The 24,798-nt window shown below is 45.7% G+C and overlaps 1 protein-coding gene across 3 annotated transcripts in view; it reads left to right on the top strand.

Annotated features, from left to right (window-relative positions):
* Positions 1-24,798, top strand: part of LOC140898625 (transient receptor potential cation channel subfamily V member 6) — an 87,895-nt gene that overhangs the window by 25,697 nt on the left and 37,400 nt on the right. For 2 of the 3 annotated variants that reach the window (XM_073312712.2, XM_073312728.2), the window contains exons 2-4: positions 20,664-20,761; positions 21,008-21,130; positions 22,601-22,741. In XM_073312712.2, coding sequence (XP_073168813.2) covers positions 20,664-20,761; positions 21,008-21,130; positions 22,601-22,741 — 362 coding nt within the window. The remainder of the gene's footprint in view (positions 1-20,663; positions 20,762-21,007; positions 21,131-22,600; positions 22,742-24,798) is intronic. The other variant, XM_073312719.2, reaches the window with a different exon arrangement.

The raw sequence follows: 24,798 nt of genomic DNA on the forward strand, positions 1-24,798 counted from the left end.
TAACCTGATTGTTACCATAGATGCTATATCATCGGCACAGTGAGAGTGTTGGCTACAGCTTTTCTTAGGAAGATAAGGTTGCATGATATGTGTTGTGTCTCCCTGGCACTGACATACTACAATGCTCATGGATTACAGTAGGGACTGACAGTGGTTCACGAGAGATGACTGAGCTCTCGAGAGGGACGGTGAATAGGATACCTATCCTTTCAACATTAGGCCCCATTTCCAGCCTGGATCCAGATTGGGGGTAGGGCAGGACTGGATAACTCAGTAAAAAATGAAATTCTAGGACAATATATCCACTGTTGCTGGATGATGGCTAAAGAGGGAGTGGATGGTTTAGGGGAATGGGATATAGAGCCTTTCAGCTTTAAGGAACTGGTTCCATTATGGCCACCAGTTTGGGGGATTAGGTTTCTCAGAAGATTAGGGAATGGGATACAGACTCTTTCCCCTCTAGGGTTCTGTTTCAAATCCACCCACAGGATCCAGCATTCAACAGAAGTGGACCCAGAGGCACTGTTGGGTTTACTATGATGAAGTTCCACATATTCCCTTCCATAACTCCTTAGTTCAGGCCAGGACATAGGGAGACCTTCTGTGGTGATGCTAGGCAATACAGGCTGCATTAATCAACCTGGGAGGTATAGAGCCAGAAAGAATAACAGGTTCTGTCTGGGTTCAGCAGACTCAGTAGAGAATTGCCTTTATGAGCATTACAGTGGAATACTGTCCCTTCCCTACACTGGCACCCTGGCGTGCTCTCCCCTTTCTCACTGGGTATGTGCTAGTAACATTCCTCAGGCTGTAATGCCAGATGGTTTCCTGTTCGGCTGGCTGCTTTGGGGCGTGATAATGTTTATTAATTATATGTTGTAGGTTGTTTTGCTTATACTCCTGCTCCTGTAATTATTGATATGGCTCTCACTGGACTGAAGGTCATACGTTCAACCACTTCCCAATAAGGTGGCACCCAGAGGCCTCCACGTAGTGGGTATCTACACATTAGGGACATAGGACTGGAAGGGACCTCCTGGATCATAGATTCCAGCCTCCTGCTATTGCTGGTAACCCAGTCATGTTATCCCATTCATAAATGTATCAAGCTCTATCTTAAAACTACCTGGGTTGTTTGACTCCACTACACCTTTTAGGCGGCTGTTCCAGAATGTCACTCCTGTGACAGTTAGAAACCTTCTAATTTCCAGCACAAATTTACTCCTGGTCAGTTTATACCCAGTTGTTCCTGTGCCAACATTGCCCTTAAATGACTCTTTACCCTTCCTGATGTTTACCCCGATGAATTTATAGAGAACAATGAGATCCCCTCCCAGCCTTTGTTTTCCTCGGCTAAACTGGCGAAGCTCGTCCTGTCTCCTCTCATGCAGGGGCAGCGAGTTGTATGGGTCTGTGGTGCCCAGGCTCCAGCAATATTCAAGGCCCGGGGGCCCAGCTCCACCAATGTTTAGGGCCAGGTCTCTCCCCTGGCCCTGCCTGCCGCACCCCTGTACCTCCCCCGAGTGCCCCCTGGCTCCCACTTGCTGCCCCCGCGCACCTCCCTGAGGCCCCAGAGCATCCATGCCTCTCCCCCTGCAGCTCCATGCTGCCTGTGCTCTGCTGGCTCCCAGCATCAGCTGCCACCGCAGGGTCCTAGCACCCCACATCCACTGGTGGCAGGGCAGACTGACCCTGAGCCTGCCCTTCCCCCTCAGACCCTTTCATTTTCCACCGGGACCCTCCACCAGCACAGAAGCCCCCCTCCCACCCGCAGTCACCGCTCCTGCCCCACACTAGACAAGGGGCAGCCCCATCCCTCACCCCCCAGTGAGGCTACAGTGAGGGGCAGCAGGAGGGGAGGAGGCGCACATGTGATGGCAGCCCCCCGTCCCCCCGGCACCCACCACAGGAGCGGCAAGGGAGCTTCCTGGGCCTGAGAGGGGCCCTAGGAGCATGTGCAGTGACAATGGTGCGGGGTGAGTGTGCTGCTGGGGGTGGGAGAGGGGGCCCCTCCCCTGGAGCTTGCTGCTGCCTGCAGGGAGAGAGCTGAGGGGAGTCCTCTCTGGCCCCAGCTCCGGGGCAGTCTGCCTGCACCCCAAACTCATTCCCAGCCCTGCCCCACCCCAGAGCCCACACCCCCAGCCAGAGCCCTCACCCCCGCACCCCGATCCTCTTCTCCAGCCCTGAGCCCCTCCCAAACCCCTCATCCCCAGCCAGAGCCCTCATCCCCCACACCCTAACCCTCTGCCCCAGCCCTGAGCCCCCTCCTGCATTATGAACCCGTTGTCCCCAGCTCCACCCCACAGCCCTCACCCCAAACCCCCTCATCCCCAGCCACATCCCAAACCCCTCATCCCCAGCCCCACCCCACAACCCTCACCCCTGCAGCCCCTCCCTCTGCACCCCCTCCCACCCCAAACTCCCTCCCAGTGCCTGCACCCCCCCACCCCCTCCTGCACACACACCCCTGCACCAGCCTGCACCCAAACTTCGTCCCAGAGCCTGCACCCCCACCCCCTTCCCACACACCCTCTCCTGCCCCCAAACTACCTCCCAGAGCCTTAGGCAGGTGTGGGCGGGATCTGGGCACCACCAAAATTTCTATAAACCTGCCACCCCTCCTCTCATGAGATACAACCTCTATTCCCTTGATTATCCTGATCGCTCTTCTCTGCACCTCTTCCAGTTTGAATTAATCTTTCCTGAACATGGGGGACCAGAACTGCACACAGTAGTCCAGATGAGGTCTTATCACTGGCTTGTACAATGACTAAGGCTACAATTTAGTCATGGAGGTCGCAGAAGTCACAGAATCCGTGACTTCCAGTGACCCCTGGGATTTCAGCGTGCAGCAGTCGTGAGCTTCAGGGTCCCCCACTAACCATGGGGGCAGGGATCTTCTAGGCACCCCCACCGCCTCTGGTGGCCCCCAGAGCTCCAAGCTGCCACAGGTGGTGGTGGTACCCCATAGTTTCCAGCTGCCGCAGGCGGTGGGGAATCCCCAAGCTCCTAGCAGCGACGGATGGTGGGGGCCCCCGGAGCTGTGGGAGGCAGGGAAACCCTGCAGCTGCTCCCGACTGCTATGGGTGTCAGGGGTACCTCCAAGCTCCCAACTACAGCAGGTGGTTGGGGCCCCTGGAGCTGCAGGTGGTGGGGAATCTCGCAGCTCCCAACCGCTATGGGGGACAGGGGATCCTGGAGCTCCGACACCCAACCCGTGGCGGGGGCCCCCGGAGCGCCTAGCTGCCAAGCAGCTGCCCCGCCACAGGCAGTGTGGGGACTTGCAGATCCCCATTTTATCACCGATAGTTTTAACAAAAGTCACAGACGGTTCACAGCTTCCATGAATTTTTCTTTATTGCCCATGACCCGTCCCTGACTTTTACTAAAAATATCCATGACAAAATCTTAGCCTTAAAAATTGCATTAATACTGTAAATAAATCAAATAGATGTCAGATTAAGTAAATGGTTCCTCCAAGCTGCTTGACCAATGCCCTCGAAGTGTCCTGCGCATTAGCCATTTGAAACCTCCTCCCTTTGTACAGGCTTTGTATGTGTAGGTGTCAGTGTGTGATACTGCCTTCTGGTGATAGGCTCTCAGAGAAGGTAAGTAACCTCCTAATTAGTCTGAGCTAATGAAGCTCTCTTTTAGGTAAAGGCCTGTGCCTTTGGAACTAAAGACCTGGAGTGTTAGTTCAGCGGTATGTGAGAGGGTGTGATATCTTTGTCTCTGTTGCCTGCAGAGCAGCATGGATTCATTGTAGTGGGTGCTACCTGTTCAAGAAACTGCCAGTCAGTGTAAAGTGGTAACCAGTTCGAAAAATCAGTACTTTTATTGTTGTTTTTATTATGTGTGGGGAGAACATGCTTTGAGGGGTACCTGCTGATGTTTAGATAGTGGCTGGGGAAGACATTAGAGCAGTAACCGCATATGCAGCTCTCTATGTGTTATGTGGACTGCATCCAACTATATATATACTACCTGTATGGCCCTGAGTATGTCACATAGGCCACAGCTGTGTGTTGATTGGGCCACAAGCAGACACACAGGCCGTGGGTTGAGAACCACTGCATTAGAGGAACATTGAGTGTATGAGGTCAACTCAACATGAAGATCTTTTCTTAGGCACTGGAATCTGAAACAATTTTCTCATCTCTCTGTTTCATGTGGACTGAACCTACTGATTAAGTTTGCCTTGTCATATCTGTTTCCCTTGGCTCTGACAATTAGAATCATAGAATATCAGGGTTGGAAGGGACCTCAGGTCATCTAGTCCAACCCCCAGCTCAAAGCAGGGCCAATCCCCAATTTTTGCCCCAGATCCCTAAATGGCCCCCTCAAGGATTGAAGTTACAACCCTGGGTTTAGCAGGCCAATGCTCAAACCACTGAGCTATCCCTCCCTCTACCGCCAAAGTCCTCTCCTTCGAACTGGAATCGAACCAGCGACCTAAGGATGTACTGAAGGAGGATATCACTCATGCCCTAAAGGCAGGGTGAGACCCAGGGACTGGTAAACTGGTTCAATAAAGCTAAATACTCATCCTTTCACCCTCTCTTAATCCCTTGCAGATTTCTAGGCTTGAATGCAGGTTTACCCTTCTTTAAACTTCTAAGATGTTTGGTAACTTTTCTTCCATGGTTTCTTAGATCACTGCCTGTCTAGGCATGTCCTGATTCTTAGGATTGTAAAGCCAGGGAGAGGAAAAAATGTGTTTGTAATATTTTCAGTTTTGCAATCCCAAGCATTCAAAAATCTTGAGCAGACCTGGTTGAAATTTTTCCACTGGAAAATGCCGTTTCCTTGAAATGCAAACTTTCTGTTTTTGGAAATGCATTCATTTCAACATTTATTTTACATTTTACATTTTAAAAATTGAAATAACATGTTAATCAACACATTTTGATTTGTTTGAACCTAAACAATCTGAGTGACCCAAAATGAAACAATTTGGAACAATTGGAAATAGCAAAATTTTCCACAAAACAGAAATTCTGGTTCCTACAGATCTCTAAGCATGAATTGGGACTCCAAAAAACATGCAATTAGCTTAAAAATCATAAGCCTTTTAATATTCAGGATTTTTAGCTTTGCCTCCTAGTGTTCTGGCCTTAAGGTTTCACATTTTCAACTTTTTCTTCACAACCATAAGAGCTAGAAATTACATTTTTTAAATGAAAGCTGAGATTCTGACCTAGTCACATGAATCCAGGAGCTTTAATAACAGTACCAACTATCACGAGAGTTGGTAACACTGTATTTCATCAAGGACTGATAGCTAAAAGTGTTGGCTATATTTTACGAGAGCTTTGTGGGGATACGGTGAGAGAGTGTTGGTTTTTCACACACAGAAGCTCTTGTGTTCCCCTCCAGTTGCAAGCTTGTAAGATTCAACCTTCACAAAATTAGCACCTAGGTCTCCAGAGATGAAAAGCATAACCCCAATGATGATCTCACCTTCCTTCATCCCATTAAGTGGCTGAGTATGTGGTCAGACTGTGCTGGTTTGTGTTTCCTTGTTTGGGGGTAGTTAGCAGTTTGTTTTCCATACACAAAGAGCAAAATGTCCACTTTCGCTTTAGAGCTAGATTAGATCAAGGAAGAAAATGACAAGAATAGACAAAAGCAAAGTCCCATGAGAGAGCACTCTGTAGTCTGTAGGTATGTCTACCTAGACATCTGCAGCTGGCCCATGCCAGCTGACTTAGGCTATGTAGCTGTTTCATTTCTGTGTAGACTTCCAGGCTCATGCTGCAGCCTGAGCTCTGGGACTCTCTCACCTTGCAGAGTCCTAGGGCCCAGGCTCCAGCCCGAGCATGGAAGTCTACATGGCAATGAAACAACCTCTTAGCCGGAGCCTCATGAGCCCGAATTGGCTGGAAGGGGCCAGCCACTGGTGTCTAGTTGCTGTGTAGACATACCCTGGGTGTTCACTGCAGAGTTAGTCCAGGATATTATTTGGGTGTTGCCCCTAACTCCTCTCCCGCCCACACATAAGAACCCTCTCAGCCGAGTATGGTGCAGCTTTGGACTAGCTGGGAAGGCCTGGAGCTATAGGCTAAAATCTGAGTGAGGCTTTTACTTGGCTGGTAACCTCCCCACTTTGCAGTGTGAAGATACAGGCTTAAACCACCTGAGTTCTGATAGTTCTCCAGTGCCTTCCCACAATTCCTCTCATGTGCCCAGAAGGACAGACACATGCTCTCACAGTTCACTGGGAAAGAATTATAGAGCAGCTCAGCTTGCTGCAGCTCTAAGAGCAGTGGGGTGTGTCCCCAAAGGTCTTAGCAACCCACATGAAGAGTGCAGCACTAGTGAGATCACAGTAGGTAGCTGTCTCTGCAGTCATATGGTGTCTGGTTTCAGAGTAACAGCCGTGTTAGTCTGTATTCGCAAAAAGAAAAGGAGTACTTGTGGCACCTTAGAGACTAACCAATTTATTTGAGCATGAGCTTTCGTGAGCTACAGCTCACTTCATCGGATGCATACCGTGGAAACTGCAGCAGACTTTATATACACACAGAGAATATGAAACAATGAGGAGGTATTGTTTCATATTCTCTGTGTGTATATAAAGTCTGCTGCAGTTTCCACGGTATGCATCCGATGAAGTGAGCTGTAGCTCACGAAAGCTCATGCTCAAATAAATTGGTTAGTCTCTAAGGTGCCACAAGTACTCCTTTTCTTATATCAAGGCTGTGGGTCCTCTCAGGATGAAAAGCAGTCTCTGAATCCTCTTCCAGCAGGGGTGCCATGTTGCAGCGCTGCCAGGACTGCAGCAGGGGAATAGCTTTTGAGCTGTTGGCCTCCTGTTCGTGTAACCAGCTTAGTGTGGAGTGCTTCTAACTTCCTCCATGTGTGCTGTGTAAATAAACCACAGATCAGATTTAAAGAGTAGGTGTGTGTCACCAAAACCACAGACTTGCCTGGGGGAAACTACCTGCCCTTTGAAATGCCGTCTGCCTGGAATCTGTCACTCCTGGCTCCAGGAAGGGGAGGAAGGGGTTGTTGCTGTTTTTATTACAAAGATGATGAAAAATAGGATAAATTTTTGAGAAGGTCAATGAAAATGATTAATAGTCTGGAGGGACTGATTTGTGAAGAGAGATTGGAAACCTGACTATGTATTGTTTGACTAAACATTGGCTCCAGGGGGAATGATAGGCATCTACAAGGATCCGATGTGTATAAACACCATAAAGAAGGGGGAGGAACTAAACAAGATCAAACTGAGCAAAGGGAAATCCAGGCTGCATAACAGGGAAACATTTCCCTTAAGTGAAAAGAAAAGGAGTACTTGTGGCACCCCTTAAGTGAGGTCTATTAGCATGTGGAATAGTCTCCCCAAAGGAAAGGATGAAAGACTCCTTGCTGGGATATGTCTGGTGTGACTCTTTCAGCCCTTTTATGGACACTTTTTCAAACAACTGTCTGTTGTCATACAGCAGTCTAATCCAAAGGGCAGGTACTAAGCCCAGTTCTGATTTCAGCTACACCAGAGTGATTCTTAAGTAACTCCACTGAAACCAATGGCAGGTTTCAGAGTAGCAGCCGTGTTAGTCTGTATTCGCAAAAAGAAAAGGAGTACTTGTGGCACTTTAGAGAGGTGCTCAAATAAATTGGTTAGTCTCTAAGGTGCCACAAGTACTCCTTTTTCTTTTTACTGAAACCAATGAAGCTACTCCTGATTTATGCCAACGTAAGTGAGAAAAGACTAGGGCCCATACATTGCAAATTGACTGTAAAAGTAACATTTTGAAGTTCAATTTATTACTCTCAGTGATTCCAGATCAAATCTGGAGCACTTACAAGTAAAAATATAGTGTTTTCTAATTGGTAGCCCTTGCAAACTTGACCTGGGCTCTGCCCTCAGGGTCAAGCTGGGATCTTTCCTGCTTGGCCATCATTAAAGCTTGACTTCAGATCCATTCCCCAGGTGAGTAGTGTACTGGCTGGCAGTCAGAATATTCCTCTTTATACTTCTGAACTGAGCAAGACTTTCAGATCAGAAAAACCTCACATCAGACGGTTCCCAGTTGAGCCCTGTAGTTTTTCAGCCTTTTCTCACACCATTCAGACCTTTGCTGCCACTCTGTGGCCATTACAATCACTGCAGTAGAATGGATTTTTTTATTTCCTTTCTGCATCTGTGTGCCTCTATTGATCCCAAGCTGTTGAGCTGAAATCACAGAATGAAGCAGCAAGTGGGAGCATAGTGCCCATATTTTAAAAAGGGAAGAAAGAGAACTCAGGGAACTACAGTCTCACTTCAGTCCCTGGCAAAATCATGGAGCAGGTCCTCAAGAAATTCATTTTGAAGCACTTGGAGGAGAGGAATCAGAGTAGCAGCTGTGTTAGTCTGTATTCGCAAAAAGAAAAGGAGTACTTGTGGCACCTTAGAGACTAACCAATTTATTTGAGCATAAGCTTTCGTGAGCTACAGCTCACTTCATCAGCTGCATACAGTGGAAAATACAGTGAGGAGATTTATATACACACAGACCATGAAAACGTGGGTGTTTATCATACATATTGTAAGGAGAGTGATCACTTAAGATGAGTATTACCAGCAGGAGAGTGGGGTGGAGGGAGACAAAACCTTTTGAAGTGATAATCAAGGTGGGCCATTTCCAGCACATTTCCAGGAGTTAACAAGAACGTCAACCTCCCCCCCACCCCCCCACCCCCATCCACCCTCCCCTCCCCTCCACAGTTCCTCAGACGTTCTTGTTAACTCCTGGAAATGTGCTGGAAATGGCCCACCTCGATTATCACTTCAAAAGGTTTTGTCTCCCCCCCACCCCACTCTCCTGCTGGTAATAGCTCATCTTAAGTGATCACTCTCCTTACAGTATGTATGATAAACACCCATTTGTTCATGGTCTGTGTGTATATAAATCTCCTCACTGTATTTTCCACTTTATGCATCCGATGAAGTGAGCTGTAGCTCACGAAAGCTTATGCTCAAATAAATTGGTTAGTCTCTAAGGTGCCACAAATACTCCTTTTCTTTTTGGAGGAGAGGAAGGTGATCAGGATTCACCAACATGGATTCACCAAGGGAAGTCATGCCTGACCAACCTGATTGTCTTTTATGATGAGATAACTTGCTCTGTGGATATGGGGAAAGTGGTGGATGTGATATATCTTGACTTTAACAAAGCTTTTGATATAGTCTCCCACAGTATTCTTGCTAGCAAGTTAAAAAAGTATGGATTGGATAAATGGACTATAAGGTGGGTAGAAAGCTGGCTAGATTGTTGAGCTCAATGAGTAGTGATCAATAGCTCAATGTCTAGTTGGCAGCCGGTATCAAGTGGAATTTTTGTTCAACATCTTTATTAATGATCTGGATGATGGGATGAATTGCACCCTCAGCAAGTTCACAGATGGCACTAAGCTGGGGAGAGAGGTAGATATGCTGGAGGGTAGGGATAGGGTCCAGACTGACCTAGACAAATTGGAGGATTGGAACAAAAGAAATCTGATGAGGTTCAACAAGGACAAGTGCAGATTCCTGAACTTAGGAAGGAAGAATCCTATGCACTGCTACAGGCTGGAGACCAACTGGCTAAGCAGCAGTTGTGCCGAAAAGGACCTGGGGACTACAGTGGATGAGAAGCTGGATATGAGTCAGCAATGTGCCCTTGTTGCCAAGAAGGCCAATGACATATTGGGCTGTATTAGTAGGAGCATTGCCAGCAGATCGAGGGAAGTTATTATTCCTCTCTATCCAGCACTGGTGAGGCCATACCTGGAGTATTGTGTCCAGTTTTGGTCCCCCGACTACAGAAGATATGCAGACAAATTGGAGAGAGTTCAGCAGAAAATGATTAGGGTGCTGGGGCATATGAGTTACAAGGAGAGGCTGAGGGAACTGGAGTTATTTAGTCTGCAGAAGAGAAGAGTGAGGGGGGTTTAATAGCAGCCTTCAACTACCTGAAGGGGGGTTCCAAAGAGGATGGAGCTAGGTTGTTCTCAGTGGTGGCAGTTGACAGAACAAGAAGCAATTGTCTCAAGTTGCAGTGTAGGAGGTCTAGGTTGGATAATAGGAAACACTATTTCAATATGAGGGTGGTGAGGAACTGGAATGGGTTACCTAGGGAGGTGGTGGAATCTCCACCCTTAGAGGTTTTTAAGGCCCAGTTTGACAAAGCCCTGGCTGGGATGATTTAGTTGGTGTTGGTCCTGCTTTGAGCAGGGGGTTGGACTAGATGACCTCCTGAGGTCTCTTCCAACCCTAACATTCTATGATTCTGTGGAGGTGCACTGAGTTCCACATTTGAGGAACATCTGTCCCAGTGCCGAGCCATGCTAAGTGTGTCTCAGCTTGGAGCACTAGTCGTTGCAGATTTTGCCTGTGTTAAAAAAAATCTGAACATTTTTCCTGGCCCAGATCAAATTTACCCAGCACTGCCCCTCAAATAAACTTCACCTCCAAACTTGAACCCTGAACCTTTATGTAGAGATTTGGATAAATTTAGGTAGTAATAGAATTTTCGTTCATTTAATTTCTGCAGCTGTCTCTGTGCTTTCCAGTTAGAGACACTAAAATGCCAGCCAGAAAGCAAGATCAGATTCTTGACCTGCTACTCACAAACCGGGTAGAATTAGTGAGGGAAGCAAAAGTGGATGGGAATCTGGGAGGCAGTGACCATGAGTTGGTTGAGTTCAGGATCCTGACGCAGGGAAGAAAGGTAAGCAACAGGATACGGACCCTGGACTTCAGGAAAGCAGACTTCGACTCCCTCAGGGAACGGATGGCCAGGATCCCCTGGGGGACTAACTTGAAGGGGAAAGGAGTCCAGGAGAGCTGGCTGTATTTCAAGGAATCCCTGTTGAGGTTACAGGGACAAACCATCCCGATGAGTCGAAAGAATAGTAAATATGGCAGGCGACCAGCTTGGCTTAATGGTGAAATCCTAGCGGATCTTAAACATAAAAAAGAAGCTTACAAGAAGTGGAAGGTTGGACATATGACCAGGGAAGAGTATAAAAATATTGCTCGGGCATGTAGGAATGATATCAGGAGGGCCAAATCGCACCTGGAGCTGCAGCTAGCCAGAGATGTCAAGAGTAACAAGAAGGGTTTCTTCAGGTATGTTGGCAACAAGAAGAAAGCCAAGGAAAGTGTGGGCCCCTTACTGAATGAGGGAGGCAACCTAGTGACAGAGGATGTGGAAAAAGCTAATGTACTCAATGCTTTTTTTGCCTCTGTTTTCACTAACAAGGTCAGCTCCCAGACTGCTGCGCTGGGCATCACAAAATGGGGAAGAGATGGCCAGCCCTCTGTGGAGATAGAGGTGGTTAGGGACTATTTAGAAAAGCTGGACGTGCACAAGTCCATGGGGCCGGACGAGTTGCATCCGAGAGTGCTGAAGGAATTGGCGGCTGTGATTGCAGAGCCATTAGCCATTATCTTTGAAAACTCGTGGCGAACGGGGGAAGTCCCGGATGACTGGAAAAAGGCTAATGTAGTGCCAATCTTTAAAAAAGGGAAGAAGGAGGATCCTGAGAACTACAGGCCAGTCAGCCTCACTTCAGTCCCTGGAAAAATCATGGAGCAGGTCCTCAAAGAATCAATCCTGAAGCACTTGCATGAGAGGAAAGTGATCAGGAACAGCCAGCATGGATTCACCAAGGGAAGGTCATGCCTGACTAATCTAATCGCCTTTTATGATGAGATTACTGGTTCTGTGGATGAAGGGAAAGCAGTGGATGTATTGTTTCTTGACTTTAGCAAAGCTTTTGACACGGTCTCCCACAGTATTCTTGTCAGCAAGTTAAGGAAGTATGGGCTGGATGAATGCACTATAAGGTGGGTAGAAAGCTGGCTAGATTGTCGGGCTCAACGGGTAGTGATCAATGGCTCCATGTCTAGTTGGCAGCCGGTATCAAGTGGAGTGCCCCAAGGGTCGGTCCTGGGGCCGGTTTTATTCAATATCTTCATAAATGATCTGGAGGATGGTGTGGATTGCACTCTCAGCAAATTTGCGGATGATACTAAACTGGGAGGAGTGGTAGATATGCTGGAGGGGAGGGATAGGATACAGAAGGACCTAGACAAATTGGAGGATTGGGCCAAAAGAAATCTGATGAGGTTCAATAAGGATAAGTGCAGGGTCCTGCACTTAGGATGGAAGAACCCAATGCACAGCTACAGACTAGGGACCGAATGGCTAGGCAGCAGTTCTGCAGAAAAGGACCTAGGGGTGACAGTGGACGAGAAGCTGGATATGAGTCAGCAGTGTGCCCTTGTTGCCAAGAAGGCCAATGGCATTTTGGGATGTATAAGTAGGGGCATAGCGAGCAGATCGAGGGACGTGATCGTTCCCCTCTATTCGACATTGGTGAGGCCTCATCTGGAGTACTGTGTCCAGTTTTGGGCCCCACACTTCAAGAAGGATGTGGATAAATTGGAGAGAGTCCAGCAAAGGGCAACAAAAATGATTAGGGGACTGGAACACATGAGTTATGAGGAGAGGCTGAGGGAGCTGGGATTGTTTAGCCTGCAGAAGAGAAGAATGAGGGGGGATTTGATAGCTGCTTTCAACTACCTGAAAGGGGGTTCCAAAGAGGATGGCTCTAGACTGTTCTCAATGGTAGCAGATGACAGAACGAGGAGTAATGGTCTCAAGTTGCAGTGGAGGAGGTTTAGATTGGATATTAGGAAAAACTTTTTCACTAAGAGGGTGGTGAAACATTGGAATGCGTTACCTAGGGAGGTGGTAGAATCTCCTTCCTTAGAGGTTTTTAAGGTCAGGCTTGACAAAGCCCTGGCTGGGATGATTTAACTGGGAATTGGTCCTGCTTTGAGCAGGGGGTTGGACTAGATGACCTTCTGGGGTCCCTTCGAACCCTGATATTCTATGATTCTATGATTCTATGATTCTATGATCAGTGACTTTGGAGGGAATATCCCATTTGCTTTGTCAGTGTAGCACAGACTTTGTCAACAACCTTTAACCTGGCACCATGCATTGTGATGCCATTGCTGTAAGGTCAGTATTGCCTCATTGCTACAGGCAGGGAACTAAAAGGCACCTCCCCTTTGAACCAAGTCATTAGGAACCATCCCAGAGACACTATGAATCCCAGTGGAAAAGGCAACTAATACAAAAATGAAGACTGACAGAGCCCCAAACCTCAACTTCACAACCCTCAACACCAAAACACTAATTTTGATGCATTGGTCGAGGCCCTGAGCTACCCGCTCCCACAACTGCTTGCTGCAAAACTTGGATCATCTACATCCTTTCAGAAACCACCTTGTTCTTTTCTGACAAAACTGGAAACGTATAACAGACAAGTGGGCACTAGAAATCCTCTCCAATGCTTATTCAATCCACTTTTCTTTCCCTCCCCATACCTCTTCTCAGTGACCCTTCTCCCGAACACCTGTTACATCAGGAGATCAAGCATCTCCTAAAGCTGGGTGCTATAGAAGCAGTTCCCAATCAACACAGAGGGAAGGGTTTCTATTCCAAATACTTCCTGATATTGAAAAAGAACAGCAAATGGAGACCCATTCTGAATCTGAGATCACTCAACAGATACGTAAAGACACAAGGATTCAAGTTGGTTGTTAGCCCCAGTAATTCCATCACTGGACCACGAAGGCTTGTTCTCAGCCCTTGACCTACAAAATGCTTATTTTCCTATCGTGATCCAACCATTCCACAGGAGTTTTCTAAGATTCACCATTTTCAATACAAGGTACTTCCATCTGGCCTATCATCTGCACCCAGAGTGTTCTTGAAGATCCTTTTGTGGTAGCAGCTCATCTTGCAAACTAGGAATTATATTTCCATATCTAGATGACTGTCTACTCAAGTCACTATCCTTTGACGCCCTGTCAGCCATGCAAAAAAACTATGGCTGTATTCATGTGGCTGGGACTGCAACTAAATGAATTGACTACTGCCAGTACATCTAGAATTCATAGGTGCCTATTTAGATGCAGTAAAGGCCAATGTCTTCCTCCCCTTACGCAGGTTCAACACCTTAACTAACTTAATCTACACAATCCAGGCCAGCCCCCAGACCTCAGCCAGAAATTGCCTTCAGCTACTGGGACATATGGCTGCAAGCACCTTTGTAATAAGTCATACAAGACTCAACATGCATTGCCTTCGAGCATGTCTCAATACGGTTTATGCACCAAATACGGACAGATGGAGCAAACTGCTGTTGATGTCCTTGACAGTCAAAAATTCTCTCAAATACTGGAAAGATCTGCAGAATGTCTGAACAGTGGTTCCCTTCACTCAATCACCTCCAACTTTCATACTGACAACAGATGCATCTCTGGTGGGCTGTTAATCAAGACAACCATATGATTGCTTTCTATAAATATATCAGAGGGATAAATACCAGAGAGGGAGAGGAATTATTTAAGCTCAGTACCAATGTGGACACAAGAACAAATGGATATAAACTGGCCACTAGGAAATTTAGACTAGAAATTAGACGAAGGTTTTTAACCATCAGAGGAGTGAACTTTTGGAATAGCCTTCCAAGGGAAGCAGTGGGGGCAAAAGATCTATCTGGCTTTAAGATTAAACTCGATAAGTTTATGGAGGAGATGGTATGATGGGATAACATGGTTTTGGTAATTAAATATTTATGGTAAATAGGCCCAATGGCCTGTGATGGGCTAGTAGATGGGGTAAGATCCGAGTTACCCAGGAAAGAATTTTCTGCAGTATCTGGCTGATGAATCTGGCCCATATGCTCAGGGTTTAGCTGATCGCCGTATTTGGGGTCGGGAAGGAATTTTCCTCCAGGGCAGATTGGAAGAGGCCCTGGATGTTTTTTGCCTTCCTCTGTAGCATGGGGCACGGGTCACTTGCTGGAGGATTCTCTGCTCCTTGAAGTCTTTAAACTATGATTTGAGGATTTCAGTAGCACAGATATAGGTGTGAGGTTTTTTTGTAGGAGTGGTGGGTGAAATTCTGTGGCCTGCGTTGTGCAGGAGGTCAGACTAGATGATCATAATGGTCCCTTCTGACCTAAATATTTATGAATCTATGTTGGGGCATGTCTCAGCTGGGAAATGTCTCCTCTCTGAGCTGAGTCAATAGAAGCAGCACTGGTGTGCTTTGGCTGGGAGATGTCTTCTTCCCTTGAACCACTCATTCAGAGGCATGCTGAGCATGTTGGCTGGGAGCTGATCTTTGCAGATCTCCCCATGTGCTCAGAAAGAAATCTGAACATTTGTTGCTTCTTGAACTGGATAACTAGTCAAGGCCTCTGTTATCATGAATGAGTCCCCTATTGAGCCAGTTGAGTGTAATTTGGCTCTGATTCATTATTAAGCCCCTCTCTACGAAGCAGCAGATTTCTATGCTGGCAATTCTTCAGTTGTCATTGTTTTATTTCGTATAGCTCCTTCTACAGCGCTTATCATCATAGTATCTGAGTTCCGTCCAGTAGTGCATTAAGAAACATGACTAACATTGTCATGTATTTGTTTTCTCATCCACTCCGCTGGAGGGAAGTGTATGCAGTGGAGTGTCTTGTTTTTGAATTCAATTTTTATTGTATATATATATATATATATATATATATATATATATATATATATATATATATATATATATATATATATATATATATACACACACACACACACACGTTGATATTGTTGTTGGTGGAGAAGGCAGGTCAAAGAAACTTGTCTTGCACTTACAATGTAAGATGGTGAGGTTTACGATGGTCCATAGTTCCTGTAGGAACCTCAAAGTTCAAAGCCCTAGACCTCATTGTATGTCTGAGAGGCCCTTAGGGCCAAGAGTGAAGGTATCTCAACTAGTGGGGTCGAGAAAGTCTGTTCTGGAGAAGCTCCATGATTTCTCGGCACTTGTTTAGAAGAAGTTGGATCATTCCAGATATTCTGCTAGCAGGCTGATTTAGATACATACATTGTTATTGTAACATACATATGTTGCTACAGGAAGCATAATGGCTATGAGGGTGCATGAGAATTTTGTACAGGTATTTAATAGGTATACAAGCCAAGAAACAAAAGGAATTTTTTAGGGAGGCCTGCAGAGGTATAAATAGAGAACAGGAAAATAAGAAAAGAGAGAAAATTAAGTCTGGATACCAGGAAATATTTCTTAATATTAATAATAAAATATTTCTTAACAAGGGCTCTATTAGTCTCCCCAAGGGAAGTGGTGGAAGCCTCCAGGCCCCCAAATCTTGCCTGGAAAAACAGAAATTTCACCTTTCAAATGGGGTGTACAAACTATGTACTTGGCACGCTTGGCCATGCAGAAAAGAAGAGGGACCTGGAGTGCACAATACCTGCAAATATCTGAGATGTAAATGCCCAAGAGGTTGTGGAATTATTTAAGATAGTGACTAGGACTAATGGGGTGGCATTGAACAAAGGGGAAATGTTCCGGTTGAATATTGGCAGGCATTCTGGATAGGGTTTTGGGCACCTTTCGCTGGAGCACTGAGCTGGGCTTGTTTGTTAGGATCAGCTGTGTGTAACCCACAGGATCCATTCATTTCTCATAGTGAAGGGCGGAAAATATGATGGACCCTGCCCCAAAAAGGGTGGCAGATGGAACAGGATCCACATGTATGTGTGGAAAGGCTTCATTTCCACCTGTACTGAGCAGCAGGGTCCGGGTTTGTGCAGGAAAACAGACATGGCTCTGGGTGTTTATGGCATCTGCAGGGCAACTTGGTGGGTGTTACAGCCTCACTATCTTATCTGTCTTTTTTACTATGGAAGAGATTGTGTTACTCACAGAACTGAGTGCCTGATGGCACTAGCTAGAGTGGTATATAGAGCAGGCACATACGGAGCAACCTTCCCCCTTCCTCCAGTGCACCTGAATTCTGACCTGCATTCCCCTGCTGCTCCAGGCTCGGGTTTCTCCACACAGCTCTACTGAGGCAGGTCCAGAGAGAGATGCAGCCCCCTTTCCTGCCCCCCACCCCCTTCGTCCCATGACCCCTGTCAAGGTTCCTCCCCCACTCTGAACTCTAGGGTACAGATGTGGGGACCTGCATGAAAACCTCCTAAGCTTACTTTTACCAGCTTCGGTTAAAACTTCCCCAAGGTACGAACTATTTTACCTTTTGCCCTTGGACTTTATCGCTGCCACCACCAAACATCTAACAAGTATATAATTGGGAAAGAGCCCGTTTGGAAACATCTTTCTCCCCAAAATCCTCCCAACCCTTACACCCCCTTTCCTGGGGAAGGCTTGATAAAAATCCTCACTAATTTCCATAGATGAACACAGACCCAAACCCTTGGATCTTAAGAGCAATGAAAAAACAATCAGACTCTTAAAAGAAGAATTTTAACAGAAGAAAAAGTAAAAGAATCACCTCTGTAAAATCAGGATGGTAAATACCTTACAGGGCAATCAGATTCAAAACACAGAGAAAAGGAGTACTTGCGGCACCTTAGAGACTAACCAATTTATTTGAGCATAGAGAATCCCTCTAGGCAAACCCTTAAGTTACAAAAAGACACAAAAACAGGAATCTACATTCCATTCAGCACAGCTTATTTTCTCAGCCATTTAAAGGAATCAGAATCTAACGCATATCTAGCTAGATTACTTACTAAGTTCTAAGACTCCATTCCTTTTCTGTCCCCGGCAAAAGCATCACACAGACACAGAGAGAGGCTTTGTTTCTCCCTCCCCCCAGCTTTTGAAAGTATCTTGTCTCCTCATTGGTCATTTTGGTCAGGTGCCGGCGAGGTTATCCTAGCTTCGTAACCCTTTACAGGTGAGAGGGTTTTTCCTGTGGCCAGGAGGGATTTTAAAGGTGTTTACCCTTCCCTTTATATCTATGACAACCCTCCCCACACCTGTTGAAGCACCTCTGTCCTGAATTGCAGCACCCTCTGTTGTTTCAGTCTTGCTCTGCACTGCAGCTCTGCCGGTGACCTCACTCTTGCCCCACTATTCTAGGCCTGGGCATGTCTTAGTACACCATGCTGCATTATGTGCTGCTAGAGGTGCTTTACATTTACATCATCTTTTTCAGAAACATGGGAGTGCATCTAATCCGTATATTTGCTTGGGCTATCACATTATTTTACTGTAAACTGCTGACTGACTTTGGCAGACTAAACGGGCTGGGTGAGTCCCTGTGCTATGTTATGTATGTGACCCAAGTGCCCCACCTTGGCAATGGATGGGGGTACACAGTTACAAGTCTGTACCCAAGGATTTGCCTAGACATGCCCAGACAGGCATGTTTTGCCTGTGATCAGCCTGATATTTCACTGAAGAGGGCCGTGTGCATAGGTGCTGGCTTCCTTCAGGCCTGGGGGGTGCTCAACCTCCCCGCTCCACCCCAAGCCCCAACCCTGTCCCACATCTTCCCGCCCCCTCCTCCCAGCATGCTCGTCCCCACTCCAGCTGATCGCAGCAGGCGGGAGACGCTGGGAGGGAGTGGGAGGCGCTGATCAGCGGGGCAGGAGGCTTTGGTGGGAGGCGTTGGTGAGAGCTGGTTAAACAGCCACTAATTTTTTTCTGTGGCTGCCTATGCCCATGTGTGGTCTCTGCTGAAAGTTAAGAACTCACTGGTCATCATAGTTATTGCGGGATGGATGGATGGAAAAATTTTAAGAGTTATGTAACATGTAGAACATTGTGCTCCAAAGCTGCTGGAGGTGAAACTGGTCATCTGGGGCAAGGTGGTTCTCATGGCTAACTCACTCAAGAGTGGGAACAGCTGACAATCTATCGACCCAGCCCAGCCAAGTGTTTACACTCTGACAAGATGCAGGCTGGGCCTTTACAGAGCACAAGAAGCCCAAGACAAAGGTCTTCACTGGGGGTTAGTATTAGGGCAAACTGAAGGTAACAAAATGCCCTGATTATGAAAAGAGACAAAAGGTCTGGAACTGTCTAATAGGAGAAAGAAGGGCCCAAGGTAGTATCCATTAGGGAGGCAATACTCTGTCAGCGTCTCATGAAAAATGTATCCCAGCACTTTAGACCTGATACTTGAAGTGCTATATGGACTGACCGTTGGGAGAGAAATACCACGTTAGACAGGAGAGGAACTTGTTAGTAAATATAAGCTGTAGATTATGTTTCACATTTTTCTTTTATCTGTAGCTATATATTTCTAATCCTTATACTTGCTTCTATTTGAATCTTTACCTTAAGCTTTGTTAAATAAACTTTAACTTCTCTTTGATTTTACTATAGACACTAGTAAGTGCTGTGTGCTAAGGAGAGTGTTGTAACTGAGGTCAAACTAGTGAGCTGGTGGGCACTGCTTCCAAGGGGGCAGTGAATCTATGTGCACTGAGGGTATCCAGAGGTGAAGGGACTGAGTGCTTGAGTGTAATGAAGTGAGGTGTACAGACAGGTTAGCAGGATACATGCCCCGGGGCCAAAGCAGAACTCTGGGGGCTAACTACCTCCAGAAATTTAGCAACAGGTTCTCTCTGCTCTGCCTCAAGGACTCACTCAGGAAGCCTAAAGGCTGGGGAGTGCAAATTGCTAGCCTGCAGAGGGAAAGAGTGGGGCGATCAGAGTCCAGGGTAGGGCACTCATGTTGCCAGCAGCCAGTCGTTTTGGGTGAATTTCCCTCGGTGGGCCCAAACAAGTCTCCCTTGACCCATAAGCAGGCAGCAGCAATTCACCTATACCAATGGGTAACCTCAAAAGTGTCACAATGTGCCACATGACCTTGTAGCTTATGGGCACACATCCATTTTTTCTTTGAAAATTATATTAATTTGAAGCTCTGGTGGCAGCTTATAAGGGGTTGGAGAAAATTCAATGTCATGCTGTCTGATTGGCTCACAACTAGGAGCAGGGCAGATGTCAGAAAACAAGGCAGACACCCTAAACTGATGGTGTTGCTATAATTATATCTCACCAAGCCAGTAACAAATATGAAATCCTGGACCACTATCCCAGTCTTTCCATGGAGTCACAGACTGTCCCCTTATACTCCCCAGTCTATCTTGCCACCCAGGCAAGCTGGACTATGTGAAAAATAGTCACACAAGAAATCACACCACATTCAGGTTGCTCCTAGTCCCAAGAAACCAGTCACTTACCCAAGATCTTACACCAATGACAAAAAGATGAGAACGTTAGCTAACTCTCTTCTTTGACAAGAATCACTGATCCAATGTATACTGGTCTAGAATCACAAAATCTGCTGGTGAATCTGAAATGGAAATACAGCATTTTACAATCATTCAAAGAATGTATTGAAATGTTACACTCATGTTCAGATATGACAATGCTGTGGGTTGGCAGTGGGAAATTAGTGGGAATTTGACTTGTTACTTTGCAATTTCTTACTATTTGCAATTTCTACTCAAGATTTATAAATATTGTAGAAATAACTTGGAATCATAAATTACCAATGGAGCCAGAAATTCTGTTCCCTATGTGACATTTTTACTAGGACTACAAAGGCTTTTTAAAAAAGGACTATAGTTCCCTGGGTTATGCAGAAATTGACCTTATAGAAAGTGGATTACTCATGCATGTGCCTGTCTAGCTTTCTTAGACATTTCTAAGCTATCATCTTGATAATAAAATATTGCATCCCCGTTTTTTGAATGCTTTGCTGATATGGAAGAAAGTGTTTACGATGAGCATCTTATTTGTTATAAGGTTCTAATCTGGTGATTTTTCTTGTTGCAGGATCTGGGAGTCCTCCTTGCTCCAGGCTGCCAAGGAAAATGATGTCCAAACCATCCAGAAACTGCTCACCTGCCATACTTGTGATATTCATCAAAGAGGTAGGGTACTCCATATGGTGTCCATGACTAGGATAGCTGCAAGGAGAGGACACCTTGGGACTGAGAGTCTGGAGGATGGCAAAGCTTCTCAAGCAGTAGAAAAGGGTGATCTTGGCAGGTCGGAGTGAAAACACTCTTTGCGTGAGGGTAGGGAGTCCTCAGGATTGAGTGTATTACTCTCTAAGATTCATCTCACCAGGCTGGCAAAGGAACTTATGACACATATACATGACTCTCTCTCTCCAGGTGCCTTGGGGGAGACAGCTCTTCATGTGGCTGCCTTGTATGATAGTGTGGAGGCTGCACAGATGCTGATGGATGCAGCTCCAGAACTTGTCAATGAAGCAATGACATCAGAATTCTATGCAGGTAAGAATGCCAAGATGAATAGACATGGGCTGAGACTGCCGGAATGGCTGGGAGATATGGCATAGTCGCTGAGATTCTGTTAGCTTTGTGTCCAGATCCCAAGGTGCCCTTTATAAAATGGTCTGTTTCAGGGAATCATGTTTTACTGCCACTTACCTTCATTTTCAACTACCCATGGGTGCTGTTGTGTTCCCAACAGATCTCCAGGAAATGAAACCTATACATATTCCTTTAAAAGAGGGTGCATTTAGAGGGTCATTTTATCCTTGGAGGATATCCTATTCCCAACTACCACCCCAAAATCTGAGATCCAATAATTATATCTGGACTCCTAGCTAAGCACAGTCAACTTTTGAGTGGAAAACCTCCAAGGAAAGATCTAAGTGCTGGAAGAAGTAGTATTGATTCAGTAGGTGATGCTTTTCCATCTAAGTTATTCCTGAACCTAGTGTCCCAGTGTGGTGCTAGAGGGAGATATGCTCTAGGGAGTGGTGTGATTGATTCCCTAGAGGTTGGTCACCTCTCTGAGTCAGTACTGTCCCAAATGCCTCACATGTTGTCAGGAGGATGCAGTGCTGCTGGAGCGGCCATCTTCCAGATGAGACATAAAATCTAGGCCCTCCAGGGTAGGGTTATTAATTTCAGGGTTTGTAAATTACATTCTACCTCCATTAATTCCCTCTGCATTTTCACTTGGATATGGATTTTTTCTTTAGGGTCTACCGACTGTATTGTCACTGTGCATTGTTAAAGAGTTGCCTCCTTCTACCCCAGAACCAGCTGCAAGGGAGGAAAGAATATGGTCTAGTGGCTCGAGTAGGGGATGGGAAGTCAGGAGACCTGAATTCTAGCCACCATCCTGTTACTGACCAAGTCACTTAATTTCTCTGCATTTAGTTTCAGGCTAGATATTCCAGGCTCTTGCACACGGGTTAATGTGAGGTTTAATTGATAAACATTTGTGAAGTGCTCTGAGATCCTCAGCTGGAAAGTGTTACAGAAGTGTAAAATATGAGCAGGAGCATAAGTGGAATTAATGAGGCACTAAACCACTTCACTGAAAAGTGGTGAGAGAGAAGTTGCAAGTGTAAGTCATTTAACAGCAATTAATTTCACAGTTGCAAGTCCTACCTTAGGGCTAAGACACAATAAAGGCGGTATTAGTGAAAACACTGGGCAAAATTCTGCTGGGGTTAATCCACTGAAGTCACTGGGATAGCCAGTGTAACAGAGATAAGAGTTTGGGCTGCAATTTTCCAGGGACATTAACCACTCACATGCAACTGGAATTCCATGGGAGCTGGGCAGGTGACTTCCTTAAGGTCCTTTGAACACCCCAGACTTTGCCCATTGGATTTTTCAGTTATTTACTAATAAAGTGGCCTTGGTTACACAGTTGATCTCTGAAGTGCCTCTGCTCCCTGTGGTGCAATGTTGGCATTACAAAAGGGGTGTGATTGTGTGTTGCAGGGGAGACTGCTCTCCATATCGCTGTGGTGAATAAGAACTTCAGACTTGTGAAGGCGATGCTTGAGAAGGGGGCTGATGTCAACAACCCACAGGCCACTGGCTACGTCTTCAGACTCAGCAGCCACAATCTCATTTACTTTGGTAGGGCTCCATCTGCAGGCCTTGACTGCCACCAGACTCTTCTTCTCTGACACACTATGAGTTCTGTGGCCTCTCTGGATCTGGTATGGTCTGCTCCCTTTCTGTCCCTCTCTCTGTCAACAGGGCCCCATGTGCTCTGGGAATTCCTGTCTATGCAACTGCTATGCAATGCAGACCTTGCTACAGAATTGTGCTCTAGAAGTTCAGCTTTCATTTTCTAAAAAATGTTAAATCTCTAGCCTTTATGTAGACCACTTGCCCTAACATGACCTGAATGAAACCAATGGAGTAATGTCTGCCTGAGTCTGTAGCCAGCCTATCGTAATAGCTCTGTGATGAGCCTACTTATCCATTCTTTTCATTTGGGTGATAACTCTGAAGCCTAACGAGAATTATTATGCCATTGTTTCACTCCTAGACCAGGGATAGTTAAAACTGAAGTTTTATAAACTTTAGTATAAAAAAACCAAACAAATACACCTTGCACAAGCCCCATTACTGCTCAGCACACCTATCTATGTCTCTGCAACCAGAAAGAAAAGGAGTACTTGTGGCACCTTAGAGACTAACAAATTTATTTTAGCATAAGCTTTCATGAGCTAAAGCACTAACACGGCTGCTACTCTGAACTCTGCAACCAGAGTATCCCCTTTGACCCCCCTGAGCAGACTTTCAGTCCTTAAAGGGATAGGGCACAGGAGAATATAAGCCTGATATTGCCTTATGAGTGCTACTCTCCCTCCTCATAAATGTAATGTCATCCCAACATTTCTATTTAAAAAATATATCATACAGTCCATCCATTTGACTTATTAGCAGTCATCCAAGTTCCACAAGTTTGTAACAGTCATTCTCAAGTTAGTCTTTGAGTATCTTCCTCTGTAACAAGCTCTGGTACTGACAGTGAAATCTTCTGCAAGTCTCTTTAGTTTATTTTACATTCAGCAGAAAGTTTCTGTGGCAATTTTAGTTCCATTAGCCAACTGAATAGTTAGTTCTGAACACCTCAAATTCCCAAAGATATTCATATCTTATGGAATAACAGTTCCTATACAATCAGTGCTATAACCATGTCATGCCAAGTTACTGGGCATATGGCAAGCTAGTTAGAAACCATATCTCTCACCGTGCCTCAGTGGGTCACAGCTGAGGATGCCAGATTCAGGACAAGCTGCTGAGAAATGGGGCAGACTCTCCCCAAAATGGTGGTTATTCTACCAAGCTAGTAACAAAAGTAAACTTCTGTCTCACCACATTGGTTAACACGAAGTCAAAGATGCAGTCTCCTTAGGCATCCCAGCCCTTATTTCACCCCCAGACACTAGACTTTGTGATGAGTGGCTATTGAAAACCAATTTAATCAAACCAAGGTTTCTTCTGATATCAAGAGACCATCCACTTAGCCAGGTAGATATATAATTCAGATCTTAGCCAATAATCACACTGCTGCCAATCCATTAGTAACTGAAATTTAAAGGTTTATTTATAAGAGAAAATAAATAGAAGAGAGTTAAAGTGGTTATGGAAATCATGTACATATAAGAGATTGAAAAGTTCTTATATCAGATTTGAAGCAGTGATGGAATAAACTGCTAGTTTGCAAATTTCTCTCTGGAACTTACCACAGCAGCTTGGGGGTCATGAGTCCTTGATTAGAGCTTCCTTGTTATTTTAGGCCCAAGATGGAGTCCAGAGTCACACGAGCAAGTCACATGCCCTTACATGCTTTGAAGACTCACAGGAGCAGCCTTTACCCATATTCTGGCTAAAGCATCCACAGGAAGACTCACTGGGTGGGGACAAGCTTCTTCTGTGGCCCATTGTGAGTGTTAGATGTTCTTTAATGGGCCATCAACTTGAATAGTTCATTCACAATGTGCTGGCCAGACTGGATGTAAATTACCTTGGGGATGTTATCCCAGGAGCAAACACATTTGGGATATAGATCTATATAGCCTATATTCTTAACTTCAAATACTGTGATGATACACGGATACAAACAAGCTAATCATACTTAGCAAATCATAACGTTTTCATTAACATTGTACATGATTTAC

Source organism: Lepidochelys kempii, chromosome 1 (assembly GCF_965140285.1).
Source record: "Lepidochelys kempii isolate rLepKem1 chromosome 1, rLepKem1.hap1, whole genome shotgun sequence".
Classification (NCBI taxonomy): domain Eukaryota; kingdom Metazoa; phylum Chordata; order Testudines; family Cheloniidae; genus Lepidochelys; species Lepidochelys kempii.